The 26,144-nt window shown below is 40.6% G+C and overlaps 2 protein-coding genes across 2 annotated transcripts in view; one reads left to right on the top strand and one right to left on the bottom strand.

The window, feature by feature from the left end:
* The window catches only part of CRBN (cereblon), a 39,101-nt gene extending 22,539 nt beyond the window's left edge, over positions 1-16,562 (top strand). The window contains exons 2-11 of the mRNA XM_010003371.1: positions 969-1,081; positions 1,667-1,869; positions 2,740-2,889; positions 6,095-6,257; positions 8,509-8,571; positions 9,256-9,340; positions 10,974-11,089; positions 13,228-13,292; positions 14,334-14,465; positions 16,379-16,562. Coding sequence (XP_010001673.1) covers positions 969-1,081; positions 1,667-1,869; positions 2,740-2,889; positions 6,095-6,257; positions 8,509-8,571; positions 9,256-9,340; positions 10,974-11,089; positions 13,228-13,292; positions 14,334-14,465; positions 16,379-16,562 — 1,274 coding nt within the window. The remainder of the gene's footprint in view (positions 1-968; positions 1,082-1,666; positions 1,870-2,739; positions 2,890-6,094; positions 6,258-8,508; positions 8,572-9,255; positions 9,341-10,973; positions 11,090-13,227; positions 13,293-14,333; positions 14,466-16,378) is intronic.
* A 4,745-nt stretch (positions 16,563-21,307) lies between these two features.
* TRNT1 (tRNA nucleotidyl transferase, CCA-adding, 1) lies at positions 21,308-25,230 on the bottom strand (the record flags this gene model as incomplete). Its single annotated transcript, XM_010003369.1, has 6 exons — positions 21,308-21,589; positions 23,233-23,483; positions 23,615-23,808; positions 24,030-24,156; positions 24,367-24,505; positions 25,018-25,230. Coding segments are annotated over 6 exons (1,179 nt in total), but the record flags the coding sequence as incomplete, so codon positions are not given.
* Positions 25,231-26,144: the final 914 nt, after the last annotated feature.

Raw genomic sequence — 26,144 nt, 5'->3', positions numbered from 1 at the left:
CTTTCCCTCCCCCAGGCTTAGCAAAATGCTGGCCATTCTGTACATGTGAGACATTTTGCAGACATTTATGCTTGGGGTTCCTAACTGAATACAATGGAAGAGAAATTTCATATAGAAATGGAAGATTTCTCATAGTAATTAGGAAGAGGTGAGGTGTCTTAAGTTCTGTAACTGGGTAAAACACCAGAGTCTGTAACCTCGTTTTTTGTTGGGCCAGATTGTTTCTTGTTGAGGTAAATACAATATAGGGTGGATCCATGACATCAATGTGTGTCCTACAGAGGAGGTTCTGCGACTGAGAAACAGGAAGAAAGTAGTAATTTTAAAATACTACTTTTTATCTGAAGTCCTTTGACATATTATATGCTTTCTTAGTTGCCTTGACCAGGTTTGTGCATGTGCTGGGACTTGTCTCTGGGTGTTTTTGATACACACACAGGAGAGGCTGACAGCAATTAAATTGTCTAAAATACCAGCAAGAGTCTGTGCATTAATATAGACCTTCAGATTTTTACTGGCCTGTACCATTATATTGCTCAGGTTTGTACTACTTCAAACACTGTCTTTGCCATCCTAAAAGAAATCAAGTTGTCTGGCATCCTGGTGTACAGCCAGATGACATTCAGAATTTGAAATAAGGATTTAGAATTGAAATAATAATTGAAATAAATTGAAATTGAACTATTGTGAAAATCTGAATTGGCAGGATTTGTTTAATATTTTCTTCCAAGAAAAGTTGTTCTTTAGCCTTCCAAAAATAAATTACCAGCTCTTGACCCTTTCTACAGAATGGTGATTTTGCTGAAACAGAAAAAAATATTTTTCACAAGTTTACAAATACAAAAGTTGCTTCCCTGTGCAAGGCAGTGTTCCCTGGGAGCACTGAACACAGTTTTGTGGGTCTGATTTTTCTCAGTCTTAGTCTTTGCTGATAGATTTCTACACAATATTCTCTGTGTGCTTATTAGCAGAGAGTGAGGAAGAGGATAACAATGAAATGGAGGTTGAAGATCAAGACAGTAAAGAAGCTGAAAAGCCAAATGTCATCAACTTTGATACCAGTTTGCCAACGTCACATGTGGTACGTTCTCTGTGTATCATCCATTAAATACATCTTGAAGAGGTTTTGATTAGTTTTATGTATTCTATTGTAATATCCTTAAGCCAAAACCCTAATTTTATTTTGCCCTTGTAAATCATAGAATAATAGAACCATAGAATCACTTAGGTTGGAAAAGACCTTCAAGATCATAAAGTCCAAACATTAACCCTGCTCTACCAAGTCCAGCACTAAGCCATGTCCCCAAGCACCACATCTAGATGAATAAAAAACTTACTCAGGGATGGTGACTCACCCACCCCTCTGGGCAGCACCTTCCAATGTCTGACAACCCTTTAAGTGAAAAAGTTCTTCCTAATGTCTGGTCTAAACCTCCCCTGGTGCAGCTTGAGGCCATTTCCTCTCTTTCTATCACCAGTTACTTGTGAGAAGAGACCAGCACCTACCTCTTCACAAGGTCCTTTCAGGTAGTTGCAGAGGGTGATAAGGTCTCCCCTCAGCCTCCTCTTTCTTCAGACTAAACATTCCCAGTTCCCTCAGCTGCTCCTTATAAGACTGATCACCTAAACCTCTTAGCTGCTGTCATTTCCTTCTTGCTGTTTTCAGTATTTAGGTTCTGATATGGAAGAGTTTCATGGGAGAACAGTGCACGATGATGACAGCTGCCAGGTGATTCCTGTGCTGCCCCATGTGATGGTGATGTTGATCCCTGGACAGACGCTGCCCCTGCAGCTGTTCAGCCCTCAAGAGGTTAGCATGGTGCGGAATTTAATTCAGAAAGACAGAACCTTTGCTGTTCTTGCATACAGGTAAAATACACCAGTGGGCTTTCTGATGGTATGCAACATGGCTTTTTAGCACAATTGCTTTGAATACTAAATGAAAAGCAGATGGTTGTGCCAGTTCTGGGGTGAATAACAGACACTGTAGTTTGGAATCGTTTGTCAGAATTTGTTCTCCAATAAGTACTGAAAAGGTTTTCATGCTGTGTTGGGTGTCTGCATGACATTGTCACATGGTTGTAGAGAGAAGCAGCAAGAGTTGATCTGCTTTCCTTCTTTAAGGGTCCTTTTGAGTTCAGTAACTGCTGAATGCACTGCTCCATCTTGCTTAAAGAATAAGCCTTGATCTGAATTGTAAAGATCAGCTTCTTTTTTTGAGAACTGTATTGTTAGAAGGGTGTCTTTTCTTGTTTTGTGTATAAATTAACAAGCACAGACAAATTGGAGTTGAGAGACAGGAGGTGATTGAAGAACAGAAAGAGAGGCTAATCTGTGCCAAAAGAAGTTGGGAGGTTACTTCAACTTCCCTCAGTTTGCTAGGATTGAATTATGTAGGAGGTGGGAACAGTTCTTTTTAGAAAGTCAGTCTAAAAAACTTCAGTACTTTCAGTATCTGCATTTCAAATGCAGATCATTGGTGATTCCTGTGTTCCCAGAATTTCACCTCTAGGCCCTAAAATAAAACCAAGTCAGCTGGCAAAAACCCCCAACGAACCAAAACATTAGCTGTTACTTTTGAAGTGGAGAAATACTGATTGCAGTTAGTTGAAGGTACTTTACCAAATTCACAGGTTTGGTAAGACTAGTGTGCAGTCAATGCAGGTAGAGCAGCTTGTGAAATGTGGCTGGACTGTGGGGGCTGGAGGGGAGGTAACCTTTTATTTCTGTTACTTCTAGCAATGTACGTGAGAGGGAAGCACATTTTGGGACAACAGCAGAAATATATGCCTACAGAGAGGAACAGGAATATGGAATTGAAACAGTCAAAGTGAAAGCAATAGGAAGACAGAGATTCAAGGTGCTTGAAATAAGAACCCAGTCAGATGGGTAAGAAAATAATTTATTTAGTTTTATGTTCTTCTCATCTTGTTTCACCAAAACATTTACATTTTACTGCAGGTGCATCTGCCCCTTCAGTCACACAATTGACTAATTAATATAGATACTAATCTAGTACTAATCTAAGTATTTAATCTATAGTACCAATCTAAGTAATTATTAAGGACTTCTGACACTTCCTGTTGTAAGACTCATGTTTCAGTTGTTACTAACTTTGCAATAAAATTGTTTAAAGGATGTCTACCTGTAGTTTGATTTGTTGTTTGAGAAAATCAGAATGATTTTGTTTCTGAAAATTAAGTCAGGAAACAGGTGTTGATTTGCCTGCATGATAAATTCTAAAGCTTCATGTCAAAATCTCTCATGTCTGCCTTCTGTTGCATTGTGGAAAGCCTCCCTGATAGCCACCAGATTCTTTTCCTTTGCAAAACTGTGACTTTCATTTTTCTGTAAGGAGACCTTTCTAGAGATGGTCTGCACTTCATAGCTGTATGTGTCATTGCAGCTCTGAAGAGCTGCAGGCCAGGGTATGGCACTACAGCTAATAACAATATACTTGCCTATTTTTGTACTTGGAGTGATCTTTACTGAGGCTCAGCAGCATGCAAAAGGAGTCAGCTGCATGATTGGGGAGTAGTGAGGACAATAACTGTGCCCTGAGGAGAGGTGGTTTTCATGAGAAGCTGCCCATGAAAGGGGTGGACTGGAGTCTGGTAATGATAATGGAGAAACAAGTTGCTTCTCTTGTTAATTTTTCCCTTTGTAAGACATAAAAGTATGCTGAGGTTTCTGGATAAATATTTGAAAAAGAATATAGGTCCTTGATTTTTGCTAACTACAAGCAGACCATCATTTTCAGTCTTTCAAATAATAACTCTTGTTTGCTTTAACCATTGTCACAGTTCAGTACATCCTGACCTTCAGCAGGTCTGACCATTCACTGATACTTCACTGATAGAAACATGCTACTTCTGCTGTTACTGGTTGACAGTTCTTTTCATGTCTTGTCAAACACAATCAAATCAGCTTTGACAGGAATATTCTCTTGTATGTTCTAGTCCTTTTATTTTCCATATTCCAGTGTGATATCTGTGATGTTTAAAGGCCCCTCTTCTAGCCAGGTTTATCATATTGTGTAATTGATACCTTTGTCCATATATAAAAGTGACTAAGACCCTTAAAATGGAGTTAAGATAATAGTTCTTAGCACAATTGCTAGAGGTTTTTGTAATCTTTTCTGCAAGACATGTAACAAACCTGTAAATCTAAAACTCCTAATCTGTGTTCAGCTGTTGCTCAGTGTACTGCTTTGGACAGAGGCCTAGGAACAGTTGGAGCTCAGCATTTTCATATGCTTTTATGACCTGCAGCTGAAGAGTATAAGAATACATGTGCAACTTGCTATTCCTCACTCTCTAACATTTGGTTACAGATAATATTCCAGATTTTACAGTTTAGGAAGACCATTGCTTGCACACAAGGTGGCAGTACTTGGACAGCTACAGCAGCAAGGGCATTGTCACTGAGAAGTTAGTATCCAGAAACAGCTCAGATGTACAGTGATTTTGTTGTGCTGTTAAAGGATTTTATTGGATTATTTCCTATCAGCTGACTAGCAGAGGTTACTTTTACACGGCATGTTCACAAGTTTCATTCATAAATATGAATTTTCAAGCATATGAAATAAAGGAGATGAGATTGATTTTTCTCACCATGGCTAACTCTGGATTTGTTGGAATGACTTAAACTATATAGCAAGTTTCATTCATAAATATGAATTTTCAAGCGTATGAAATAAAGGAGATGAGATAGATTGATTTTTCTTACCATGGCTAGCTCTGGATTTGTTGGAATGACTTAAACTATACAGTTACTCTGCTTTCAAGTACTGCACATTTTATGGGTTTCAACTTAGTTGTATTCAACTAAGAAAAGAAGCAAGCAATACCAGTCTGAAGTCCTTTTTGATAAAGAGGGGGAAGTATTGAGCTTCTTAGCAAGAATAAAAATTCCACAGTTCTGGGCATTCCTCATTACTAAGTGGTTAAGGCAAGGCATAATTTTATAATTTATAGGGAGTTAACAGAGGTCTGTATTGTCCCTGTAAGTAATGACATGCATCCTAATATTTCAGGATTTCTGAGGCATAACACCCTATAAAATGTAAAGTACATCCTGCTGGACAACATGCTTAGAGCATAACTTCTGAACTCTGAGCAGAGTTGGTGACCTACCTGGTTGATGCTGGGATGTTAAAAGATGATCAGAGTCCATATCCTATTTCTGCTGATTTGAACTCTAGCTGAGCTCGTCAGCTTTTGTGATTTGAGGATAACAAACTGCATTTCAGCTCAACTTCCTTTCTGAGGGCTTGAGCTGCCTATTAGTGTAAACCAAAAGTAACCTGAGACAAAAGTCTAAAAATACAATGCTGAAATGGTGGAATATCCTGTGTTGCCACTGCCAATCTGTCTTTAATTCTGTCTGCCACAAACCCAACTCATACCTGCTGCTCTAAAATACAAAGACAGCCAATTGTATCACATGGAAAAGGGAGCTAACTGAGAGAGGAGAGAAAAAAAAAGCTTAGAAACTTCTGCAGTTATCTTTGTAGAGTTTGGTGTGCCAGTGCAAAAGTATTTGGTAGACAGCTCATTCTTCTTTGTAAAGGAAAAATAGAGACTGCTTCTGTCTCAATTTATATACACCAAAGTCCATTCATCACAGTGGCTTTAATAATTTTGCCAAGGGGATGAGAAAATCCGTGTTCTAACCCGGAGTATGTTTGGTTTGCTGCAGATATGCTGTATGTTCCCTGAGGTAATTTGATTTACAACTTTTAAAATCTGGATTGCTGTTTAATTTCTATAGTACTATGTGGTGATTATCATGGAACCCCTAGATGGTTGGGCTGAAAGGGACCTTAAAGATCATCTAGTTCCAAGCCCCCTGCATGGGCAGGGACACCTCCCACCAGCCCAGGCTGCTCCAAGCCCCATCCAACCTGCCCTTCAACACTTCCAGGGATGGGGCAGCCACAGCTTCCCTGGGCAACCTGGGCCAGGGTCTCACCAAATTTCTTCCTAATATCCCATCCAAATCTGTTACACAAGCCTAAGTTTTTATAAGCTGTGGAATATATTTTTTAAAACTCTGATACATGTGTGTAAGTGTCTTTTTCCCCTTCCCTCAGGATCCAGCAGGCTAAAGTGCAGATCCTTCCCGAGCGAGTGCTGCCCTCCACCATGGCAGCAGTGCAGCTGCAGTCTCTTAGCCGGTGCCACATGTTTCCTTCTTCAAAACCTACAACATGGCAGGACCGGGCTGTCCATCAGTGGTGGCAGAAATACCAAAAGGTCAGCAGCTAGTTGTGCTTTGTTTGGTGGGTTTTTTTCCGTTGTAATGGTGTTTTGAAAATGAGTATGAAGTTCCATCTGTTCGTCTTTAGAGGAGGGTGCACAAAGGGGATGCTGGATGCCAACCTCCTGCTTTCATTGCATATTGTGTGAGTGTTTATCAGTGGGGAAATTAATTATTTGTATGATGAGTTCTCTTTGGTTTTAATAATTGCATTGTTATATTATTATAGAATAATGTGATATTACAGTTAATTTTTTACATAATCAAAACAGCTCAGAGTGAACGCTGCTTTTTAATGCTTTTAGATGATGAAGTGTTGGTGAGGGAAAAAAACACTACGTTTGTAAGATTTTATTTGTAGGCAGCTCAAAGAAGCCTCTTGACTTTCTGACACTGCTTTGACAATAAAAATACTGGCAATCATTGTTGCCAATGTCAGTGCTCCTGCTTTGTGCTTGTGTTAATGGCTTGTATTTGAAAGTAGGGAGGCTTTTATAACTGTTTCTCTGTAGCAGTTTGGTTCAGCTAGAAGAGGTTTTCAAAGAGCAGAGGTGGTTTGGAGGTGACTCACAAATTTCAGTGATGAAGCAGACAGCCTGCAGTGTCTTAGTTTGGAATCACAGTTCTGTTTGCTAATTTTGCTGTAAAAGCCTGCATCAGGTAAAGGATGAACTTCTGTACCTGCAGTTACTTGCTTACAGAAAATGTGGATCTGCTTTTTTAAGAAGTATGCAGACACTATGCTTCTGTAGAGAGCTTCCAGAAGTTTATTTACTTAGCTCTGATTTAAAAAAAAACAACAACCCAACCAAAAAACCCCATTCATCAGTAGAGGAGAAATAATAATTATCAAGTTGTTCTTATTGCCATTAGGGAATTAGGTTCTGCTTCTGCTTCACAGGCACAAACTCTGTCTTTGCTTGTTTACACTGTTCTTGCATCACTGCAGCTGTGGCAGTGCTTGGAATCCAGGGGGAATTCACACTGAGATTGTAGGGCAGAATTTCCAGGAGTCCTGAGCTGTTGCCAGGGCTAAGCTGCAAACTTCTGCAATGCTCAGGGGAATAATGAGGTGTGATTTGTGCTGGAGGCAGCTGTGCTGTTTAGAAGGTGCTAAAAGATGCATTCAAACAAGTGAATGTGCACTTCTGCCACTACACAGCCTTTTTCTTCAGGAGTCTGAAATAAAATGTACTGTCAAAAGGATAATTTTGCTGGAATGATTTCTGTTCCCATAACAAGCACCATGCTGGTGGAGCACACAAGTTACACCAGCGTGAGCCTCTCAAGTGTGAATCTGGCTTGTTCTCAAGCTCAGTGTAGGCTTTTCAAAGCCCAGCTAGCAGTGGACAAAAGCTCAGTGTAGGCTTTTCAAAGCCCAGCTATCATTAGCAATGGACAGGGAAGCAGAGGAAGTTAATGGGACAAGAGTTAGCACTGAGGTCAGTGGGAGAGGATGTAGTGGATCAAGGAAGCCTGGCACTTTTCAGAAACTTAAAAAACTTAATGAAGCTGTTGAATAGCTTTTCTGTAGGCTGGCACAAACATTGATGTTCAGTAAGTACTTCTGAAAATGTGACGTCCATTAAAAATAGATAACAAAATGAAAGTGGATAGCAATATGAAATTAAACATCATGACTGTCCAAGTTTTCTTAAGAAATCAGTAATTGTTCTGCTGTGAGAAAGCATCCTCTGAAACTTGCATGTTGGTATGTTTAGTTAAGTCTTTAACTGATTAGTTTTCCATTTAAAAATATCATATATCCTTTGAATTTATATATGTCAGCTTAAAATATCTGATATGGCACATGAATCCTCTTTCATTTTACTTATGCATTTGACTAACTTGGTAAGAATAGTTTAATCACCTTATGTAGTGGTTTGTTGTGGTTGCTGAAGTAGCAGCAATTGGTGGACACTAAGGAATGGATGCACCATTTTTTGACCTATCTGAATTCCAGATAGATGCTCTTTTGCTCTTGTTACTAAACATTAAGAAGACTTTTAATTCTGAGACAGATTTTCTGAGAAAACCTGTATATTGTCTGTCTTGTACAGAAGTCTTAGTTCTCATTGCATTTGGGAGTGGTTTGGTAGCTTCTTACTGAAGTACTGGTCCTGATGGTGGTAATTTGTTGTATGTAGAAATAATCCTATGTCTCTTCTCTGTTTCATTTGTTTGAACAAGAACTGTCCCTAGGATCTGCTAATGTTAAATAATAAATATGTATGGTTTTGGTTTTAGAGGAAGTTCCACTGTGCAAGTTTGACATCTTGGCCTCCCTGGCTCTACTCTCTGTATGATGCTGTAAGTTCACCCTGTGTGTTACCTGCCATTAGTTTTGTATGTTTTAATATAGACTTACTGGATAACATAAAAGTTTAATGTTGTTGGCTCTTAAGTCACCCTTTAAGAAGTGTATAGTTTTCAGTTTACTGTTAAAAGAGCAGGAAGAGTTTCCCCCTCTGAATTGTTCGCTCATGCTAGAGCATGTGGATAACAGAGGTTCAGGATCCTCTTGTGTTGTCTCAGAGCAAAAACTTGATCCTGTGTCCCACGTGCTCCAGGGTGAGTGTCCTAACTACCAGGGTCCTGGATAGTCTGAAGTGGGTCTTTCTGGCTGGGGTTGGTTTACTCTTTAAATGCATACTTCTTTATATACATTTGTATAGTATTTATATTCGTAAATAAAATACTGGGTGTAAGAGAGGCAGAAGCAGGGAAGAGGTTTGCCTTCATCTTGTTTGTGCAGTTCTAGAATTTGAACAGATGTCTCTTTATCTCAAATGAAAATGTAACCATCTTGGGCCACTGGTTCATCCCTGTTTGCTCTTAGATTCAAAACGAGTCTGTAATTCTTGTAAATCTTAAAAGCTAATGTCCACTTAGGGAAAATAGCTTACTCTACATTTTGCTTCCTTTTTTTTTTTTTTTTTTCTAAGAAAACAGAAATACCTATGTATTTAAATTAGGCTTTTCTTCCAACAAAAGGAAACCTTGATGGAAAGAGTCAAGAGGCAACTGCATGAGTGGGATGAAAATCTTAAGGATGAATCTCTTCCAACAAACCCCATAGGTATGATGTTGTTGAGCTTATTACTCAAATTTGGATTTGGGGTGTTTGTTAAAATTCCTAAGAAAGCAAGGCTTACATTAGCATCCCTCACTTCCAGTTTCCAATGAATTTTGATGGTTGACTTTAAGAAGAGGATGTATAGACCTTTTAAAGACATGGACATCCTCCAACTATGCCCAAACATGTTCAATACAAGGAGTAGAAACCCACTTTGCTCCATGGTAGGAGGAATGTGATCTAAATGTTTCATAAGAAAACAAGAGCCAAAAGATCTTGTGAATTTATAAATACATTAGTATGTAATTCTAAGTGTGAGTATGTATATCTTTGTTTTTACTGTGTATGACTTCTTTCCAGACATAAGGGAAAATATCATCAATAACCTAATGGGATCAGATTTCCTGCCTTAGTGGGCATCAGGGTCATGCCCAGTGAACAAGTCTCTTCTCTCTGCAGGTCTCTGGGATTTAATAAGGTGGAAATATCATTTGAAGCCTTTCTAAGGGGAAAATATTTAGTCTTATGTGGGGAGAGAGAAGATGGACCGTTCCCCGTATCACTCTTTCTTGTGTAGACTCTTAAATGCTCAATAAGGAGGAAAGTCAAACTACAGCCTTTGATTAAAGTCAGTTAAGCACCAAATGCAGGTCTGGGCTCATTAGTTTTGTACATGGGACTCTCATTTCTGATTTGCCTAAAGTAGTGGCTGAAAATACTTCCCATCTGCTTTGCCCAGTGTACTGCTTAGAGAACCATAGAGGGAGAGCACATGAAATAATCTGAAAACACAAAAATGCCGTATTTTTGGGCACTTCTTTTCTCATGATTCACATCACATTTCACAGTCATTTGATGAGTTAAATTTTCAGCTTCTGAATTATTTTACAGGCCACAAGGAGTGGGATGATTTCCTAATGATTGTAGTAAAGTCCATTACCCTGTGTTTGTGCCTTTTAATATCTGGTTGAAGTCAGTTCCTGAGAATTTACTATTATTGTAAAGCTCTTTAAAAAACAAACAAAACAACAAAACCAAATAAAACCCCATCTGCTTTCTTGACTGAATATTTTTTATCTAATTTTGGTCTGCATTCAAATGTGGAAAAAAGCCTCCAGCAGGGACTGTATACAAAGTATGTCTTCTTCCTTCTCAATATATAGTAGTAAAGAATATTTTCTTAGTGCTAACATAGGTAATAGAACTTGGTTGTAGTTTATGAAGGAGGGGTATATGTGTTTGAGGGTTTCTTTCATTTTTTCCTTCTCTCATAAAAGCCTGTCTTTCTTTTTGCAAAGGAAATGCAGGCCTAAAGGTAGTTGGAAAGCTCAGTAATTCACTGTCAAAGTGGAAGTCTGTCTCAGACAGTGCTCTCCAGGGTCTGTTCTGCCTTTAGCATCCCTCCCCTAACCAGCATTGTTCTCCATCACTAGTCATCTACATCTGGGTTAGACATATTTTAGAAGAGGTGATGATATTTTAGAAGAGACATGATGAAGAGGATCCTTAGGGAAGGTGGGTGTGGTGAGATGACCTCTGCAGGTCTGTGACACTGAAGTTTTAGCACTCTGAATAGCAGTAGTACCTTTTATTTCTCTCTCAAATTCTAACAGGCCTGGTACTTTCTCATTTCCAGATTTTTCTTACAGAGTTGCTGCCTGCCTGCCCATCGACGACGCGCTGCGCATTCAGCTGCTGCAGATCGGCAGCGCCGTGCAGAGGCTGCGCTGCGAGCTGGACATCATGAACAAGGTGAGTGGGTGGCTCTTGCCTCGCCCTCTGGTTCTTCTCACACAAAAAAGTACAAGTGACTGGAACAAAATGTGTGACAAATGTGTAAGATGTGGGAAACAGTTCTTCTTCTTCCCCACATAAGTCCAGACAGCAGCCCCCCTGGCATCAGCTCACGACACTCGGCTTCTGGAGAGTGTGTTTGGGTACTCTTTTATTTCTTCCCTCCCCTTTTAAAGTTTACTCAGGAAAGAAAAGGCTCTCTTTCAGTACTTCATGTTTGGCAGCAAGCAAGAATCATATAATAATATTTGCTTTTGTTAGAAATCATATTTCAACACATCCTTTTCTGAGCCAAGAGGTGGTGCTAGAAATCCAGTGTTGCTCAGAACCATCTTAGGAGCATCACAACCTCACACTGACAGTGTAACACACTGCAGTCAGGTAGTGTTCTGCCATGGAAACTTGAGTGAACTTTCTAATGACAGATAGATTTTTGTAATATTGAGCTCTTGAGTATAAATTTAATATTGGACTGAAAGGATTGTTGCAAAATACCCGTTAGGCAATACCTTGTTAAGGTGTTGAGAAACTTGTCTTCCCTTCTTTCCATGGCCATGTCATGGCACATTCTTACCTCATAAATTTCTTACATCATCATCATCATTATTATTATTGATAAAGCAACTAAGAGTCAATCAGCCTCCTGTTGAATCCCACTGGTTTAGGAACCAATTTTGCAACAATGTCTCCCACAGTGGTTCAGATTGTGGTTCTCTTTCCAAAAGAGAAAATGCTGGAAAGAAGCATTGTTATAAATACAAGTTTTAACTGTAAACTTGTTTATGTGTTTCATAAAAGAAACACAATATCTTTTTCATACTTCCTCTTCCCAAAGTTCAGGCACCAAAAAATAGAGAAGGGAATTTTCAGATTCTCTTCTGAATTCTGAGACAAAAATAGACATCAGCCTCTGTAATCAGATTAAGCTTCTTTTGTCTTTCCTGAGTCAGAACCTCTGAAAATATTCTGATACTCCAGTACTGATACTAAGAACTGTTCATGTTCAGCACATTGTGCATTTTCTATAAATCCCGAAGAGACAAGAGTACTTCAGTTACCTCATGAAATACCAGGTAATGTTGATATTTGACCAAGCCCAAAAGGTCAACATCATTCATCAACATGGGGTATTTTATTCTGTAAACATGTTTAACTTCTCTGTAATATTCTGAGAATGGTAAAATGCATTATGTTTTTTTACAAATGCAGCAACATTTATTTAAGCCAGGGCTGTTTGATGAGAGGGCTCCTTGGCAGCACAGCCTGTTTCTGGGTTTACTTAAGGAGGAAGGATTTAACACATTTCATTGTACAGAAAGTAATTTAAAATAATGTAAGTGATTGTAAGAGCTGATCTGTTTCCTTTTGTCTTTGATATCAGTGAACTGGTTTGTATTTTAATAGCTTTTTCTGTTATTAAAAACAGTTAAATGATTCTGTGCTTATTGCTAAAGGACTGTACTTCAGTCACAGGTATAACAGTTCTGTGAACTGGGCTTGACAGTGCTAACTGTAGAATTAATAGTAGTGTTCTATTCAGCTGATATAAATGCTTCTTTTCTGGGCAGTGTTAGTGATGAATTATTTCACTCTGCTCTCTAGAAATTATAGAAGATGAATCAGTTCAAATCTTGAAGAGAAAGGTTTGGTTTTTTTTTCCTGAGGAAATTAAAAGCATTGACCTGCAGTACTCTCAAATTTTAGAAAAACTTCCTGATTGCATTTGTACTGATCTATCTTTTCAGTGTTATATTTTAGAAGAACAAGGGGTTTTTTTCCTAAATTAGCTTTTAGAGACCTTAGAACATTGACTCATTTGTTATCTTTCTGTAGTCAGATCATCTGTGGGGATTTTTTTAAGGGGAAAAAAAATCTATTAAATGGTTTTGTCTTTTAGATAACAATGTTTACCATAAATAAGCAAAATGTGTAGAAAATCTTTTCTCCTTTGATAGAAAGAGAAAGCAAGTGACTACTGCCCAGATAAACCAAATGATTGGTACAGTCTGTTCTGGGGGAAGGATAGAAATGTTTATTATTTGCCACTGTGCTGTCTGGAAAGGAATGAAATTGCCCTCTTTGTGTTTTTTTTCAAGTGTACATCTCTCTGTTGTAAGCAATGCCAAGACACAGAAATAACTACCAAGAATGAAATATTCAGGTGAGTTTATTGCTCTTTATCTTTGGGAGGTTCTTGATCAGAAACATGGGCACAGCAATGCAGATTAAGAGCAAGGTTATGTCATAACTATGGTGTTTTCCACAGATCTAATGAAATTTAATGAAGTATTTATAGGGAATTCTATTAATAAAGGAAAACAGGTTGTTTGAGGTTTTTGAATGAAAAGTCAGTAAAACTGGACATCCTCATGTGTGTTGTAGTGGCAGCTGGTGTGAAAGGCCACCTTATGTCACCCGTGATCATGTGAAGGTTAAAAAATGTCTTGGTTTAACAAAGTAAGCCCTGCCCCAGTTTTCCTTTCTCGGCGTAATGAAAAGCTGATTTATTAATTAAAAGCCATTTTTTATCTTCTAATCAAATGATGCATTGACAGCAGAATGATGAGAAGTTAGTGTCCTGAATGCACACTACTGTTTGCTGCTAGAGTAGCCATATAGATGTTAGTTGGTTTTATTGGAAGTTGCTACTCAAAAGCAGCAAGTAAAATAAATTATGAGTCTGTCATGTACTTTTTTTAAAGCTTTTGAGGGAAGGATTAATAGCTACCTTTAACTGAGGTAGTTTCCAGAGCATCCTGTCCACTGTCCTCTAACTTGTTCCCTTTCACAAACAGCTGGTGAGGTTCATCTGAATGCAAGAACATTTTAATCCTTGCTCACAATAATGTCTTGTAAAATACCTCTTCTGAAGTGGGGACTTAAATGATTCCTGTTATCTACTTACTATACCAGTGAGGATTGCATCAGATTTATTACCCTGGATGCATACATTTCTGTATTTATACCAACATTTGACAGTGATATATTCAGTAGCATCTATTTTCTTTTGCTTTTCAATAGCATAATTAAAGGGATTAATTTTTTTTCTCTACTTAAAGCTTAAGGTTGCCCTATTGCTGTGGAAAATAGTTTTAAGCATGGCTGGCAGTCTCTCCTCTGTCTGTCTCTCCTCTGTCATTTGACTGCCTTTGATTTTTGTTTCTTTTTTAACCCTGGCACAATTGTTAATTGTCTGTTGCAGTTTATCCTTATGTGGACCCATGGCAGCATATGTGAATCCTCATGGATACATCCATGAAACCCTCACTGTATATAAAGCCTGCAACTTGAATCTCAGTGGACGACCATCAACAGAGCACAGCTGGTTTCCTGGGTAATAACAGGTTTTTAAAAAATGTCATTAGTACATTACAGAAATTGTCTTGCAGGTGTGTTCCTGGGGCAGCACAACAGCAAATACATGATTTTTGAAATGTACACAGTCATTTTACTCCTACGAAAAATAGGAAAGTAAACTTAGTCTTGCAGAACAAAACGGAAAATTCAGATAGAATGTTTCCAGAATCTCTCTGGAATTTTTTTAATGTGTTGAAATCTTGTAGAATCATAGAATCCTAGAATGCCAGGTTGGAAGGGACCTAAAGGATCATCTGGTCCAACCTTTCTTGGTACTGCTACAGCTGATATGAGGTGGCTCAGCACCATGTCAAGCTGAGGCAGAACTGTCCAATGTGGGGGAATCACCACCTCCCTTGGGAGACTGTTACAATGTTTGATTGTCCTTATGGTGAAAAATACACCTCTTCTGTCCAATTGTCATTTTCCCAGGAGGAAGTTGTGCCCATTGTGTCTTTCCATGTGACTCCTTGTAAAGAGGGAGTCTCCATCTCTTGGCAGCCACCCTTTAAGTTCTGGAACATGGTGATAAGGTCTCCCCTGAGCTTTCTCTTCTCCAGGCTGAACAAACCCAGTTTTCTCAGCCTCTCCCCCTATGGCAGGTCCTCAAGTCCTCTGATCATCCTTGTGACCCTTCTCTGGACCCTCTCCAGTCTGTTTAAATCATATTCTAGCACCCCAGAGCTATGAAGAGGATTGTGATTGTCTGGGAGGCTTTGTGGACAGTTCTGTATAAGCCACAAAGCCTCTTCCTTTGATCCTAAAGTAAATGAAGTGCAAAAGGAAAACATCGTATATAAATGTAGTTATTGTAGCAAGATAGTTTTTACATAAACTGAATCCATGTTACATTAAATTAAAAATCACTAACATTGTATTAATCTGGTTACCTTTGATTATGTTTATTTATATATTGGTGTGAAACAGTAGCAGATTTAAGTGCCAAGATGTAGAAGTTCACCTAATAATGAAAGATCTTGCATCAAAATGTCACTCCACTTTGGTAGCTTAAATTTAGATTTGTTTTTCCAGATAATTGTGCTTCAGGCACTTACTCAAAACTCGGCATATTTAACGCTTAAAAATAACTGAAATGTCAAATTATATTTCAATTCTAGTTTTACAAAAATATTCTTTAGCTATGTTTTCTCCAGGTCTCTTTCCTGTGTGGTCCTTTCTGGACCAGAGTGCCAGGAATCATTCTTCTGTCCCTTTGGCTGTCATGTACTCTTCTAAGCTAGTATAAAATAGTGTATTGCTGTTTTTCAGGCCAGTCCAAGGTTCTTGACTCATCCATGTAGACCTTTACTCTTGCATTTTCTCCTGGATGGTGATTTTTTCTAGGATGACCATGTAGCCCAGTGTGATAACTGGGAGGGTGTCTGGCACATCTCCTACAAGACGTGCGCGCTTTAAAAGTCCCTGAAGAACACCTGTGCCTTACAGTATCTGGAGTTAATTTTTCTCATCCTTACATATTTTCACAGCTTTTTTATTCTATGAGGGTTTTGAAATATTCATGTTGTACCTTTTCAAGCTGTAAAAGAAAAGCACCATTGCTCCATGAAGTGCAATTTCCTGTTAATCCAGGAGTACTTTTATGTCCGTTAAGTAACTTACTCTCGGAGAACCGTGTTCTGACTGTTTTTTAAAGCACACAGCATTTTCATCATCCTGCACTAATAAAATGCTTTAGGCCCTTTCTCTGCTTGAGGGCTGGGCACCTTGATTCCCAAAGATTCTTTGACATTTTGAAGCTTTGAAACTTTGATTCTTTGAAGCTTGAGACTAGTATTCCCTTCTTACCTAACTGAGGGAGCTGTGTGCCAGGATATTTAAAGTGTCTTTCCTTTACATGGTGGCATCAACCTTCTGTTTTGTTTTTGGTAGGTATGCCTGGACTGTAGCCCAGTGCAGAATCTGTGGGAACCATATGGGCTGGAAGTTCACAGCTACCAAAAAGGATATGTCCCCTCAGAAGTTCTGGGGTTTGACACGTTCTGCTCTCCTGCCTCGGATCCCAGAAACAGAGGATGACTCGGGCCATGATAGATCACCCTTACTCTGCCTGTAACCTGCTCTGGAGATGAACAGCAGTTGTCTGTCTCTTACATGCATCTGCTCAGTTCTGCTTCTGATGCTTACTTAAATTTAAAAAACCCAAGAACCCACACCCACACACGAAGACCAACCAACTAAGCAGGTTCACTCCATTTGGGTTTGCTGTGCATCCATGTTACTGTTGTTTCAGGCACAGAGAACTGAAGGTTGAATCTTCAGAGTGACAGCAGAGGAGAGGAGGTGGCATGGGACACCAAGGAATCAATCTGATCCACCTGGACAGACTGGAGACTGAACTTTCTCCCTCTTTCTCTAATTTCAGAAGATGTTTACTGCTGTCAGCTTGCAGTGAAAGAAGGTCAGGGGAAACTAAAATTAGAAAGAAACATATAATTTATGCAATATATCTATGATGGTAAGATACCAGTTACCTGCTGCAGAGTATTTTACATAATATACTTAGAAGTGTTTTTGCTGAGAATCCCCGTTTCTAACTATGTGGAATACTTCAGATTTTGTGCTCATGCTTAGAGAATGGCCATGGAGATAACTATGTGGAATACTTCAGATTTTGTGCTCGTGCTGTTTCTCAGAGAATGGCCATGGAGGAGGGTACAGGACTGATGGATCTCTTCTGGCTGACACTGTTGGTCGTGGCAGTGCTGAAACTGGCAAAAGCAGGAGCTTCCTGCTGTGCAGCTGGAGCAGTGCAGTACCTGACACCCTTGGAAAGGAACCCATGTGAACTATTTGGTCCTCACAAGTTGTCCCAGCTATTTATTCAATTTGACTTTTGAAATCTTGAATTTTAAACTATTTATACAGCATTTACAGGTCAGTACCAGAACATAAACTGCATTGTCATTTGCTGTTGAATGTGCTCATCTTTTCAGCATTATTCTGAAGGTCAGTTTACCAGCACACGTGCCCAGGGTTATCTTCATACACAACATTGGCAATTTTTCAGTTGTATTTATTTTGACAAGGGGGACACAACAGCTCTCTGATTATTTTTTTTCTTTTACACTTTCATATTGTAACACACCATCTCACATTATCACCCTTACCTTACAAAGAGTGAAGGTTCCTAAACAACACAGAAATAAAAGACAGTGCTTTTTTAAAATTTATTTTTAATTAGCTGAAGTGCTGTCTTTCCCACAGAAACTGGGTGCCAAAATGGAGGAGCTTTTGCCACTGATTTATTGATGTGGGGTTTTTGTTTGTTTGTTTGTTTTTTCCCCCTCAGAATGCACTTGGGTGATGGAAACTGATGATCTGGAAGGTCTTTTCCAACATTAATTATGCTGATTCTGTGTTTGTGTACAGATACAATTGGTTTTGTTTTGAAGCTTCATCATTCACGCTCTTCTTAGTGAATCGTCGAGAGCTTGTGTTGTTAAATATGACAGAAGAGACTCAAGATTGAAGTCATCAGCCACTACTTGCTGGTTCTGTCACAGTCCTGCTTCAGAGCTGTGTGGCATGGGCAGGTGGCTGCAGTGCCAGGCCCAGGACAGGCAGGGGGTGGCAGCAGAAAGGTGTGTGAAAAGCTGTTCAGTGCTGCAAGGGTAGTTGATTGTGCCAGGTGTGCAGAGCCTAATGATTGTGTAACTCAGGTGTAAGTCTTTGAAGCCTTCTACCTCTGTGCTTCTGTGATAACTCCTGTTCTCTCCAAAGCCACCTTTAATGCCGCATGTGATGCTGTGTGCAGGGCTCTGACTTGCCACTGTCCTTTGCATAGCAATACTTCTTTGAAGTCAATGCTGAGCAGATGGTTCACTGCCTTCCAGAACACATTCTGGCTTTTGATGGTGTTGCTGTAATAAGCTTTCAAAAGGCTGAAATGATAAGTACTGATGTGAGAGACTGTGAAACCTGTTGGTGGAGACCCACTGCAGTTGTACTTGGCTTTCCCCTCACACCCACACACACACAGACAAAGACACACACACACACAGACAAAGACACACACACACAGACACAGACATACACAGAGTTAGCTGTAGGCTTAGTTTATTTTTTCCCCTCAGAGCTTCCCAGCATCATGTGCTCCCATTCCCCTCAGAGTTTGTTGGTGCCAACAAGGTGTAAGTGCTGTCTCATACCAGGTGTGGTCACTGGGGCCATGGTGGGGGTGTCTGCAAATGATTCTTTTCTCAGCCATCACTGAGCTTCACAGGTTTTTTTTGCTGAGTCTGTTGGTGCCTCAGCTAAAAGGGGCATCCCATTGGCAATGTCTGAACACAAAAATAGGTGTCTTTTTATTTGTATTTGTGTATATATCTATATATAGTCAAGTGTAAATGAATATAATGACGTGAGGTAAGTTGGGATTAAGTTTAGCACTAATTTAATTTTGCTTTTGATGATGCTGTTTAACCTTCTGTGTCATGTTCACTTATTTCCAAGTCCAGGACACGCTGCAGGTTGGAAAAACTGGGGGGCTCAGGTTGCTGTGCAGATGTTGGACCTTGGCTCCCAGAGCTTCACCTGTGGAGCCAGGGCTGGGTCTGGACATTGGGCAATAGTTTCTGTGCTTCTTTTCTCCTTTTGTTTTTGGAGATTTGGATTGTGGACAATTATTACTGACAAATATGGGTATCATATCACTTTGAGAGCTAAATACAAAGGAAATCACATTTTTATCATAAGTTCCTATCTTGACTACATTCATTGGGTGGCTTGGAGCTTCAGGCATTAATTAATCTGATTGACTTCCTGGCTGCTGCCAACAGGGTTGGTTTTCTCTCCTACCATAACCTCTCCCCAGCTGATGGAGATGGAGGAATTGAGTTGGTGCCCCAGCTGTGTCAGGGCTGGTGGAGGGAGGAGGGACAGGAGAGGCACTGCCCTGCACTCAGCAGGTCTTGGCCAGGTTGCAGTTTAGGTAGCACAGAACTGCTCCTCAAGCAGCAGGAGGGTGTCCTACAATCAGAGCCTGTAACATTGCAACTCTTCATATCTTTCTGTTGAATTTTGTAGGTAAGAGTCACACAGGACGCTTGCACACTTGGTCTAAAACATGTTCAACTACTGTTTGTTTTTTAATACAGCTATTTTTGTATGTGCTGCAACTCGTTTTGTTCCTCTCCTTGTTTTTCCACCTGTGTTTAATTGCTTTGTAAATGCTGTGGAAAGGGCAGCACATTCTCTGCTTCAACTCTTCCTGTCTCTGGAGACAACTTTTCAGAACAACGTTGTTGCTTGCAAACATTTGCAAAGAATAAAATTCAGTTTGTTTCAAAACTGAGGTTTGTTTTTTTCTGATTGTTGGGATGTGAAGAGAAAAAAATGTTTGAGCTTACTTCGTGTTAAACTGATTAGCTGCAAAAGGCTCAGCAGAGAGAGGTCCAGCCTCAAGGCCTGTGGACTCCCTCCCCAACTTTCAGTAGTTCAATAAATTGCACAAGGAGGCTTCAACTTAGTTACATAATTAAATCAAACACCGTCATGTTCTTACCAGGTTTCCCTTATTAGCAGAGACAAACTTGTTTTGTTCCCTTGCTGTCTTCACAAAGTTCCCAAGTACCTCCAAATAATTTATTTATGGTAACTAAGAAAATAATAATTACAAAATAAAGAGGCAGCTGGGAAGCTGTCTGTATGAACGAAGCATAAAATGCTGATTTGTCCTGGCACTGCTCTGGTGTTACTGCCATCAAGTGTTGCAAAATGGTATCTGAGGAAAAGTGGAATCAAATAGTTATTTTATTAGTTCCTGTGGTTGTGCAGGAAAACTTCAGCCTGCTAGAAAAGGAAAAAAAAATAAACAGGAAAAAAAACAGAAAGGAAGCAAAGCAAGAAAGAAGAAGAAAGAGGAGGAGAAAGGAAAAAAGAAAGAGGAGGAGAAAGGAAAAAAGAAAGAGGAGGAGAAAGGAAAAAAGAAAGAGGAGGAGAAAGGAAAAAAGAAAGAGGAGGAGAAAGGAAAAAAGAAAGAGGAGGAGAAAGGAAAAAAGAAAGAGGAGGAGAAAGGAAAAAAGAAAGAGGAGGAGAAAGGAAAAAAGAAAGAGGAGGAGAAAGGAAAAAAGAAAGAGGAGGAGAAAGGAAAAAAGAAAGAGGAGGAGAAAGGAAAAAAGAAAGAGGAGGAGAAAGGAAAAAAGAAAGAGGAGGAGAAAGGAAAAAAGAAAGAGGAGGAGAAAGGAAAAAAGAAAGAGGAGGAGAAATGTGAGAGAGTGCAAGAGTGCCCCAGTTTTTTATGGACTCAGTTACTCAGTGCTAGAGAAGTGTCTGGAAAACTACTGAATAGACAAGAAGTTCATGATACTGACACATGAACATTAAAATCTTTCTAGAAACCAGAATTGTTTTACAGGATAAGACTGGGAACTGCTGGAGTGTTTCAGTCTGGTTTCTCGTTTTAACTACACCAAGAGTTAAGAGCTCCTTATTTCCAGACACTGTCATTCTCCCAGGCAGAAAAAACTCAGGATTTTATCTAGAGGATATGAACACTTTTTGTTGTTGGGGTTTTTTTTATGTAACAAAGGCAGAATGAAAAATTATCTTCCTGTCACCTCCAGTGCCTCAGAGTCAGAGAAAGCAGTAAATATTTATCACCAAAATACAACAAAAAGAGGTAAAGAACATAGAAGCTGGCAAATGGCATTTTGTAGTACTGCAAAATTAAACCTCTCCTTGCAGGAATTACAAACTAGTCGCAGGAGAATCGTGCTGAAAACTTAAACAGGACAGAGGCAACACGGGCTGTGAGTACAGTGGCAAAGTGTTTACTGGTATCTCAGTTACTTGTCAAACAGAGCACACACAGTTCTCCACTATTATTCAGTTTCCCAGCTTCTTCAGGCAACTCAGCAGTTCTTCTTTATCCATGTGGTACCCACTCTTCTTCCATTCATCCCTTAACTGCTGTAGTGCTGCTCCAATTTCTTTTCCAGAAGACACACCCATTTTTCTTAAATCGTGGCCACTAACAGGGAAAGTAGGAACAGTCCATTGCTGCATTTCTCTGAAAAGATGTTCTTCTCCTTGGTATTTCAGAAGCTCGCAGATCCTGGAATTGGTATTAGCTTCTCTAGACTAAAAGACAAGAGAGGATTCAGTAGGAAACAGTAGGAGGCAGCTCCAACTGCACTCAACATTGTGTTGTTTCCATGACATCTCACTAGGCAACATCTGGAACCATGAAAGTTAAGCTCCCTCCAGCCTCAAAAGTTTTAAAACACAGTCCTAACTTGGACTGTGGGAGATTCCTGAGGACTTCTTGAATACCAGGTAATATCTCTAACCATTCTCTTCAACCTCCACCTGCAGAGAAACTCTTACCCTTCCCATGGGAGACAGGCAGAGCTGCAGCCTCTTGCCTTCAGTCTCAGGTGCAGCAATAAACGTGCAGAACCTCACCTGACAACCCTGCTGTGGGAGAACCTCCCAGGGTGCCTCCCTGGCAGTGCTCCTCATGGAGAACACGCCCAGTGCTCCAGGGACTGCACCAGCTCTCAGAACATGTCTCAAGGAGCTGAATTTCACAGGAAAAGCTGGAATCTCTTGAGGTCCGTGTCCCATGGTCACATGCAGAAGGGGAGATCACCAGGAAAGGACAACAAACTGGCAGTCCCTGGGCTGTGTGCACAGGGAACTTCTGCTTCAGGTGACTGAGTGTGTCACTTTAAAAGGCTTTTAAACCCAGTCAAAACACCACTACAGAACACAAGGTGCTCTGAACTGCTAACATTTTTTGTTTAAATAATTTCTTCAAAACTAATGTAAAGTCTCAGTGTTTTGGATGGGAAAGCAAAAAGCTTTTGACTCCCAAGTAGAAATGTCTGCTCTCTATCCTCTTGCAAAAAACTTTACTAAAGGGACAGAGTATTTTTAGACTAAAGTTCTTGCTTTATGTTGCAGAGGTATGGCAGGAACTGCTTGTGATCTCTGCTCCCCTCTCCAGAGGAAAAACAAATCAACCAACCATCTCCCCCTTAGTTAACTGTAACTGGTATCAATAATACAGAAGGATATTCTTCCAGTTACTGTGATACTAGACTGGGAGCAATCCCAATCTGACCAATACTTTATGTCAGTTCATCACATCTTTCTAATGAAAATATCAGTCTTAAAAACCCTGGCAAAACATTGTCTAAGACCAGAATACAAACCTGGTGGCAAAATCCTAGAATGGCTTGGGTTGGGGGGCACCTTAAAGATCATCCAGTCCCACCCCTGCATGGGCAGGGACACCTCCCAGCAGCCCAGGTTGCTCCAAGCCCCATCCAACCTGCCCTTCAGCACTTCCAGGGATGGGGCAGCCACAGCTTCCCTGGGCAACCTGGGCCAGGGTCTCACCACCAGAGATTCTTCAGTCAGTGAAGAATTTCCTCCCAATATCTAACCTAAATCTCCCCTCTTCCAGTTTTAATCCATTCTCTCTTGTCCTCTCACTACAAGTACTTGTGAAAAGTCCCTCCCCAGCTTTCCTGGAGCCCCTTCAGGCACTGGAAGGTGCTCTAAGGTCTCCCTGGAGCCTTCTCCAGGCTGAACAGACCCAGCTCCCTTAGCCTGCCTTTATAGGAGAGGTGCTCCAGCCCTCCCATCATCTTTGTCGCTCTTGCTGGACTGTTCAAGGTCTTTTCTTTCCACTACGAATTGTTATCTCATCTGCTCTGCAAACCTGGAAATTCAGTTTACTGTTAAGAATAAAACAAAGCAGTATGAAATAAACTTACATCCATGATGAAATCCTGATATGGTTTAAGCGGTTCTGGACCCTCAGCTTTGGTTAACTCCTGCCGGTGCTTCACCAAAAAAAGGCCAAGGGTTTTTTCATCTTTTGAGATTTTCAGCCTCAGATCCAGGTTTGTGACATCATCCTTCCCCCTGAACAGCGATGTCAGCACAGTCATTGGCTTTGGACACAGATTTTGAATATTCTTTGTGACTCTGTCGAATTCCTCCAAATTCCCATCAAGTGGTAGTCCTGAAAGGATACACAGGAAAAAGATGCAAGGAAGAGTGTTAATGAGAAAGGTGGATGTTAACACAGGGAGAAAAACAAAATTTATTGCACCCCCATGCAGGAGTAGGAAAGGAACCTCCCTTTCACTTTACCTATGTACTGGGCAATATCCAGCTCGTACATAAGTCGAACCAAATGATTTACATGGTTTCCAAGAAGAATTTTTTTCAGTTCCACCCAAATCCTTTCTCCTGATATTCCAGCCAAACCTTTGGCATTTTCTTTAATTGCTTGCAGTGTGCTAGGATCATGGTCACCAGGTTTTTCTGCGATTCTTCCATAAAACCTGCCCAAATGAAGCCCCTGCATGTTAGGCTGAGAAGCATTATTCCATGTATTACTGCTGTTCAGAGAATGGATGTCATGACAGTGCATTTACAATACTAGAGGAAACAATAATATGACAATTACAACCCTTTTTGCATCACTGATTTGTTTTTGCATGTTTCTGAAACTTTCTACAATGCTTAGTACATTTCTTTATCTAGAAAAGGCAAAACCTAGTACCTGAAATATCTCAGGATTCGTAAATAATCTTCTTGTATTCTCTCACTTGCCTTTCCTACAAATCTTACTTTCTTGTTTTTCAGGTCTTCATAGCCATTAAAAAAATCATACAGCATCCCATCCAAACCTAGAAAAGAAGAAAAAAAAAAAAAAAGAATTTATGAACAAAGATGGCACAACTAAACACTCTGATCTGAAAAGAGAGAAGTTGTGTGATTTGAGCTGGTTTGTCTCAGGTATTTGTACAGACTTCAGCTGACAGCAGTACCTACAAATCATACTGGTTTAATTTGAGCAGCAGTGTATCATCTGAATACTTGCTTTTGAAAGAATTTACCTAAAAACATGGAATTGACAGTCAGGTCCCTCCTTTCAGCATCCTTTTCCCAGTCAGTGGTGAACTCAACCTCTGCATGTCGTCCATCGGTGACAACGTCTATTCTAAGAGTAGTAATTTCAAAATTCTGTTCATGGAGCTGAAAATCCCACAGACATCATTACTTTAACACAATCATCCATACAAATATACAAGCTGCTTATCTTTTTCAGGCTCGTTAGTGCTCAAGCTGGATACATGCGAATCAACACGTATCATGTTTTCATACTGAGCAGACAATCAAAAAACCTTCCTGCAGCAGATGGAATAAGGGGCAGAGGGATGAGCAAGGTAGAAAAGATTTAAGGAATCAGAAGAAGGAAACACTAGGATCAACTTCCCCCTACCATCTGAATGTGTGGGTGGCCTACATTGTCTTTTCTAGTGATGGCAGAGCAGCACAAATGGGTTATGAGGAGTAAAACATGGTTGGTAATTGGATTCTATAAACAAAAAGTAACTGAAAGTCACTCCACACTTTAAAGCAGCATCTCATTCCAACTTCTGGTGTGATATTTTCACAAAGAAGGAGCACACTGCCACTTTTCTATGGGATACACTGCACGTTCATAGACAGAGCTAGAAAAGATCCAAGTCAAATCATAAACCCACCCTGGCAGTAATAGTCCCATGTTTTTCTCCTTTGTTGTTTATCAGACGAACACCAGCAGATGTGAACATTTCCTTCATCTCTGCTGGTGTAGCTGTAGTGGCAAAATCTATATCCTGTGGTGTCATTCCACTTAGCAAATCCCTGACAGCACCTCCTGCTATTCTCAGCTCATAGTTCTTCTTCTCAAACAATTCTGGGAAGGCAAAGGCAAATCATAAAGCACTTTCTGAAGTAAAAACCAGAGCACACTGTCAGCCAGAATCTACCTTTCCACACATTAAAGCCACACATGTAGGAATACATACTCCAATGTGCAGAAAAGTGGCATGTATGCACCTCACAGCCTCATGCAAAGTACACAAAACAGACACACAGCTGAGCACCTGCATGTACCTTCTCAGCCATTTCTGCTCTATTTTTTTCCAGGTTGTTTCTGACAATGTAAACTTTACTAGGTTGCTTAGTGATACAGGGGGACTCTGGAACATTTCCAACAGCCAGCTCTCAACAAGGGAAAACTGCTTAGCTTACTTATGGCAGAGCACAAGGAATCCTGAGCCCAAACTCCTTCAGGAACACCAGCCCAGAGCGGCTGAGGAAGCCCAACTGAGTCATGTTAAAGCAGCAGCCGGCAGAGCTGGAGCAGCACACACCTGAGGGCGAGACAGCACCTCTGCGTGGGCAGGGACATCCCTGCGTGGGCAGGGACACCTCTGTGTGGGCAGGGACATCCCTGCGTGGGCAGGGACACCTCTGTGTGGGCAGGGACATCCCTGCGTGGGCAGGGACACCTCTGTGTGGGCAGGGACACCCCTGCATGGGCAGGGACACCTCTGCGTGGGCAGGGACACCCCTGCATGGGCAGGGACACCTCTGTGTGGGCAGGGACACCCCTGCGTGGGCAGGGACACCCCTGCGTGGGCAGGGACACCCCTGCGTGGGCAGGGACACCCCTGCGTGGGCAGGAACACCTCTGTGTGGGCAGGGACACCTCTGCGTGGGCAGGGACACCCCTGCATGGGCAGGGACACCTCTGTGTGGGCAGGGACACCCCTGCGTGGGCAGGGACACCTCTGTGTGGGCAGGGACACCCCTGCGTGGGCAGGGACACCCCTGCGTGGGCAGG

Source organism: Chaetura pelagica, unplaced genomic scaffold (assembly GCF_000747805.2).
Source record: "Chaetura pelagica isolate M959 unplaced genomic scaffold, ChaPel_1.0 scaffold328, whole genome shotgun sequence".
In the NCBI taxonomy this organism is placed as follows: Eukaryota; Metazoa; Chordata; class Aves; order Apodiformes; family Apodidae; genus Chaetura; species Chaetura pelagica.
Note: the sequence above shows the minus strand (reverse complement) of the source record. Positions and strands in the feature narration are given on the sequence as shown.